At 38.9% G+C, this 7222-nt stretch overlaps 1 protein-coding gene across 1 annotated transcript in view; it reads right to left on the reverse strand.

Moving 5' to 3' along the window:
• The window catches only part of USP37 (ubiquitin specific peptidase 37), an 89547-nt gene that overhangs the window by 32736 nt on the left and 49589 nt on the right, over window positions 1-7222 (reverse strand). Inside the window, exon 14 of the mRNA XM_055090008.1 lies at window positions 5935-6125. Coding sequence (XP_054945983.1) covers window positions 5935-6125 — 191 coding nt within the window. The remainder of the gene's footprint in view (window positions 1-5934; window positions 6126-7222) is intronic.

Genomic DNA, 7222 nt, shown 5'->3' on the forward strand with positions numbered 1-7222 from the left:
TCTCCCGTTACGGAGCACAGGCTCCGGACACGCAAGCTCAGCGGCCATGGCCCACGGGCCCAGCCGCTCTGCGGCATGTGGGATCCTCCCGGACCGGGGCACGAACTCGCGTCCCTACATCGGCAGGCAGACTCCCAACCACTGCGCCACCAGGGAAGCCCAGAATATTTTCTTTTAACTAGCTTCTTTTGTTCAACATGATTATAAGATTCAACCATGCTTGTTGCAAATGGCTATAGCCATTTTTCATCGTTGTCTAGTATTAAGCTATATGAGCATGCCACAATTTATCCATATTGATGGACATCTGGACTATTTCCAGCTTTTGACTAAATGAACAATGTGTCAAATTGAAAATACTATGTGTTCTCGGTAAACATGTATAGGCAGTTCTGTTTGGTAGCAGAATTGTATGGTCATTGGACACATTTTATAGAATTTCAATAAATGGGCTCAGAGATCAAAACATCATATTCAATTTACCTGGAAGCCAATTGATTTCTTTTACTTAGTTTTAGTTGACTGTTTTTCATTTTGTCTGCATTATCAGCATTTTTAGTAATATTCATTTTCCTGTCCCAGTTCTCTATTGCAACAGTTGAAGACTAGGGACTGTAAAAATACATCTGTTCTTCATTAAATAAATATTGAGTGCCTCTCTCCTAGGCAGAATTCTAAGATGACCCTTGCCCTTCCTTGTATAATTCTATCCCCTTTGAGTATGGGAGGACTGTGATTATGATGAGCTATCACTCCCATGATGATGTTACTTTACATGGCAAAAGGGATTTTGCAGATATAATTAATGTTACTAATCTTAACTGTAGAGTTCATCAAAAAGGAGATTATCTGAATGGTTGAGGCCTTATCACATGAACTCTTTAAATCAGGGTTTAAAGGTCTCAAACAGAGGAAGTCACAGATTAGAAGTCAGAGAGATGTATTGCTGGCCTGAAGAAAGCAAATAGCACTGTTGTGAACTTCCTATAGAGGCCACATGGCAAGAAACAATAGGCAGCCTTTAGGAAATGAGTTGCCCCAGTCAATGCTAACAAAAAAATGGGGACCTCAGTACTACAACTGAAAGGAACTAAATTCTGCTCACAACCTTAATGAGCTTAGAAGGGGACTCCAGATGAGAACAGAGCCAGCCAACACCTTGATTTCAGCTTTCTGATACCTGAGCAAAGAACACAGCCATACCCTGCCTAGACTTCTGACCTACAGAACTGAGTTAGGTGGATGTTGTTTTAAGCTGCTAAGTTTGGGGCAATTTGTTATGCATCACTGAATATGTCTCCTATATGCTGAAACTGTTCTCGGCACTGGGGTTGTAGCTGAGAACAAACCAAGACAAAAATATGTCCCCTCATGAAGCTTTCATTATACTGGAGAAGAGATATAATAAAAATACATACATAAGTAAAATATATAGTATGTTAGGTAAGTGTTAAAGAAGAAAAAGAAAGTACAGAAGAGGGAAGCAAAAGATGAGAGTAGATGCCTGGAATTTTAGATATGGTAGCAAGAAAATGCCTCACTGAGCAAGTGATTTTTACATAAAGATATGGAGAAGGAAGGGCACTAGCTATGTGATAATATGGGGAAAGATAAACAGTAAGTGAAAAGGCCCTGAGGTACCAGGATCCTGGCATTTTTTTTTAAAAAGCAAGAGGGACTTCCCTGGTGGCGCAGTTGTTAAGAATCTGTCTGCCAGCACTATTTACAATAGCCAGAACATGGAAGGAACCTAAATGTCCATCGACAGAGGAACGGATAAAGAAGATGTGGCACATATATACAATGGAATATTACTCAGCCATAAAAAGAATGAAATAATGCCATTTGCAGCAACATGGATGGAGCTCGAGATTGTCATACTGAGTGAAATAAGTCAGACAGAAAAAGACAAATATCATATGATATTGCTTATATGTGGAATCTGAAAAATATGGTACAAATGAACTTATTTACAAAACAGAAATAGAGTCACATATGTAGAAAACAAACTTACGGTAACCAAGGGGGAAAAGTGGGGGGGATAAGTTGGGAGATTGGGATTTACACATACACACTACTATATAAAACAGATAACTAGTAAGAACCTACTATATAGCACAAGGAACTCTACTCAATACTCCGTAATGACCTATATGGGAATAGAATCAAAAAAGAGTGGATGTATGTATATGTATAAACGATACACTTTGCTGTATGGCAGAAACTAACAAAACACTGTATATCAACTATACTCTAATGAAAGTTAATTTAAAAAAGAAAAAAAAATAAAAGATCTGTCTGCCAATGCAGGGGACATGGGTTCGACCCCTGGTCTGGGAAGATCCCACATGCCACGAAGCAACTAAGCCCGTGTGCCACAAATACTGAGGCTGCGCTCTAGAGCCCACGAGCCACAACTGCTGAAGCCCGCATGCCTAGAGCCCGTGCTCCAAACAACAGAAGCCACCGCAACGAGAAGCCCACACACCACAATGAAGAGTAGCCCCCACTCACCGCAACTAGAGAAAGCCCATGCACAGCCATGAAGACCCAATGCAGCCATAAATAAATAAATAAATACATAAATAAATAAATAAATAACAAATAAATAAAGCAAGAAAGCTAGTTTGGTTTGAACAGAATGAGCAAGGGGAAAGAGTGATAAGAGATGAAGTAAGAGAGTTAACTGGGAGAGAGGGGTTGCTGAAAGGCAAATCATATGGAGTTTTGTAGATCATAGCAAGAATTTCAGCTTTTATTTTAAGGGTTATGAGCAGAGGGCCGACATGAACTAATGTCCATTTTAAATGGATTACTTTGGCTAATGTGTTTAAAATAGACTACAGAGAGACAAAGGCAGAAACACAGTGATCAGTCAGAAGGTATTGCAACAATCCAGGCAAGAGATGATGGTGGTTTGGACCACAGTGGTGTCAGTGAAGGTAGTAAAAAGAGGTCAGATTCTGGTTGTATTTTGAAGGAAAAGCTCAAAGGATTTGCTGACATATGGGATGTAGGGGTGCAAGAGAAAGAAAAGTTAAGAAATACACCACACAGTTGTACTGATAAACTCTAAGTATTGAACTGTCATTACTGAGATAGGGAAGACTGCAGAAGGAGGTTTTATGGGGGATTATTAAGTATTTAGTTTTAGATGTTTTAAGTTCTTTAAATGGAGAATTCATACAAATTCTTCATATTCAAGAATATATTACTAATATATTGAAATGACTTATATAATCATTGAAAACCAGTCAATCTAAGCTATAACAGTTTAAAAAAATTAAGTACATTTGGCAAACAGGTCAAACTAACGTACAGCCTGATGGGACAGAGGCTAAACATGGAAAATTACAATTCGGGGATAAGGTATAAAATCTTCCTTCAGGAAGAAACTATTTTATCTTTAAAGAGTTGTCTTAAAGAAAATGACTAATAAAGCAACTAAGGCAAGGCCTTTGAGGAGGTAGTTGTACTGCTGCTGCAGCCCCAGAGAACCTTGTTACCTCCAGGACTTGCCAACTCTTGGGTCACTGTTCAGTCTGGATGCCTGGCATTCAGCCTCATGCCTACACACTGTGAGCCATGTCACTTCATGCACTGGTACACACACCTCAACTGCATACCCAATATTTGCGTGCTGCATAACTGGAATGGCTGACTGATGCTGTTGGCCCAGTGAAGCAGGCATCACTTTGACATAGCTTTCTTTCTTCCTGTGATGCCTGTGGCCATTTCTACCACAGGCAACAGAAATTTTCCTATCACAAGAAACTTGGTTGACACCCCACAGTTAAATGAAATATTAACAGTGACAAACTGCTTCTCTCTCTGACTTGAACGAATTTTGTTTGGAAAGTGCATTAGAAGAAAGGGAAAGATGGCTATCATATTATGGGCTCTCTAGCTTTTGCAAGATGATGAACTGTATTTATAAGACCCAGACCTTTTCTTTAAAAAATAATTTATCCACTAGGGGGGAAAAAAACACTGAAGAAATCGTGAAGATAAAAAATGTCATAGACTAATGATGCAAAACTACTGTCTTTGTAGTGTCCATGTGAATGTTCAAAATTGCAGTAAAAAATACTAGAGTGTCATAGCTGGAAGAGACCTCAGTGAACACTATCATTTTGAGCAGTCTAAGAAAAATAAATAAAGGGGACTTCCCTGGTGGTGCAGTGGTTAAGAATCTGCCTGCCAATGCAGGGGACATGGGTTCGATCCCTGGTCCAGGAAGATCCCACATGCCAGGGGCAACTAACGCCGTGTGCCACAACTACTGAGCCTGTGCTCTAGAGCCCACGAGCCACAACTACTGAGCCCACGTGCCACAACTACTGAAGCCAGCGCACCTAGATCCCATGCTCTGCAACAAGAGAAGCCACAGCAATGAGAAGCCCATGCACTGCAAGGAAGGGTAGCTCCCGCTCACTGCAACTAGAGAAAGCCCGTGCGCAGCAATGAAGACCCAACGCAGCCAAAAAATAAATGAAAATTAAAGAAAAAAGAAAAATAAATAAATATGAAAGACAGAGAATGAAGAGTCAACATATGGCTGTTGAGTATTCCTAAAGAAAATTCCAGAACAAATGGAAGAGAAGCAGTGTTTAGAGAATAGATTTTCTGAGCTGAAAAAAATCCCAAATCTTCAGATGAAAAAGCCCCATCATGTTAAATGCAAAATTAATGAAAAAGTGTCAATACCTAGATGTAAATTAGTAAAACTCTGAATTTCAAAAATTAAGAATAGCACAGATTTTCAGGAAGAAAAAGATTATCAACAAAATCAGACTTCTCCTAAGTGTCAGAGTAACAGGATATGATGGGACAGTATATGTAGTGTGTTGAGGGGGAAGGCTGTGTCTGACTTAATAATTCTGTATTAAGTCATGTGTGGAAAGCCACAGAATTAATTCTCATTTGTATGTGGACTCTGAAGAATTCCACTCTCTGAAAAAAATGTATTCAGAGATGTACTACTGATAACTGGAAGATTAATCAAAATAGAACCCTTTAATGTGAAGTACCTGGTAGAGACTCCTGATAATGAGTATGGAAATTAATTAAATGTAGAAGGTAAGTCTCAATAGTTAATGTAAACATGGTTAAAAAGCATTGCAAAAATTAAAAGTAATTCACATTTTAATGTATCTTGTAAAAAAACAAACAAACCCATTTTTTATAAAAACAATTTTGTTCAACAAAATAAGCAACTAATAGGAGGGAGTCTTTTCAGGGAAAAAGAAAAGACGAGGGCTTCCCTGGTGGCGCAGTAGTTAAGAATCTGCCTGCCAATGCTAGGGACATAGGTTCAAGCCCTGTTCCGGGAAGATCCCACACACTGCAGAGCAACTAAGGCCATGTGCCACAACTACTGAGCCTGAGCTCTAGAGCCTGCGAGAGCCACAACTACTGAAGTCCGCACGCCTAGAGCCCGTGCTCCGCAACAAGAGAAGCCACCGCAGTGAGAAACCTGAGCACCATGACGAAGAGCAGTCCCTGCTCGCCGCAACTAGAGAAAGCCCGCGAGCAGCAACAAAGATCCAACTCAACAAAAAATCAATAAATTAATTAATTAATAATAATTAAAGAAAGATGAACAAGTATTCTCAAACAGCTTGATTTTCCACACAGTGATTAAAAGGAAAAAAACCACACACACACACACACACACACACAGTCACACACACTCAAAAGGCAGAGCAAAATTAACCATTTAGTCAGCACTAAAGCATTTGACAAACTAAGTTCACTTTAGTTCTCACCCCACCAAGCATTCTTATAGATGATAAAGACACTGAACAAAGATATTTATACTCATGTTTCCCCATGACACAGGAATGAAGATAAGAATTAAAACCTTCTAGAAGAGTTTTAGTCACTTGCTATAAAGAATTAAAAGGGAAAAGAATTCTCTTAGAGACCACTTACGCTTTACAGATGATGGAGTGCTGAACTTCAAACTCCAAATTAGTAATAACAGGGCAAGTGTATACTCTAGTAGCTGAAATATCTGGTGAATTTTCTTCTCCAGGAACAGGTTCAGTCTTCCAAGTTTTATTTAATTTTTCCATATCCTCTTTCAGCTGGTCTAAGCACTGACTTAAAAATTCATGAGCGTCCTAAGAAGGCATAATATCCTTAATCAGGTCAAAACATTTCTTGTCACAACAATAGCTTATTAACACTGTGATCTATATGAGTAAAGCATTTGCAAGTCAATAACGTGTGGAAAAAGGCCAGATTTACTCTAATGATTTTGCGGTACATACTTTGTGAAAACAAAACAAAACAACAAATGACATTTTATATTCCTAAGTTAGAGTAGCATGACTAATAAATGAATCACTCCTTCATTTGTTTTTTAAAAATAGAGTGATTTTTCTAAAATAGCCTTTGTAGCTAAAATAGTCCAAGGTCCTACACTGGCAAACCACATCTATATTATTAAAATATGATAAAATACACAGAAGAGTCATACTGAACCTTACCAGAAGTCCTCAGGTTTTCCAACCTGTGATGAACACACATACACAAATCTCATTTTAAAATAAAATTTGGTAACACGCTAAAATCATTTCAATTTTCCCTATCTCTAAGGTGTTTAAAAACAATTAGACAAGCCTCTTAGATAGCTTCATCCACCAGAGCACAGACAGCAGAAGCAAGAAGAACTACAATCCTGCAGCCGGCAGAAGAATGGATAAATGACCCGGAAGACAGAATAGCAGAATTCACTATTGTGGAACAGAATCAAGAAAAAAGAATGAAAAGAAATGAAGACAGCCTAAGAGACCTCTGGGACAACATTAAATGCAACGACATTCGCATTATAGGGGTCCAAGAAGGAGAAGAGAGAGAGAAAGGATGCGAGAAAATATTTGAAGAGATTATAGTCGAAAACTTCCCTAACATGGGAAAGGAAATAGCCACTTAAGTCCAGGAAGTGCAGAGAGTCCCATACAGGATAAACCCAAGGAGAAACACACCAAGACACACAGTAATCAAATTGGCAAAAATTTAAGACAAAGAAAAGTTACTGAAAGCAGCAAGGGAAAAATGACAAATAACATACAAGGGAACTCCCATAAGGTTAACAGCTGATTTCTCAGCAGAAACTCTACAAGCCAGAAGGGAGTGGCATGATATACTTAAAGTGATGAAAGGGAAGAACCTACAACCAAGATTACTCTACCCGGCAAGGATCTCATTCAGATTC

Source organism: Physeter macrocephalus, chromosome 2 (assembly GCF_002837175.3).
Source record: "Physeter macrocephalus isolate SW-GA chromosome 2, ASM283717v5, whole genome shotgun sequence".
Lineage (NCBI taxonomy): Eukaryota > Metazoa > Chordata > Mammalia > Artiodactyla > Physeteridae > Physeter > Physeter macrocephalus.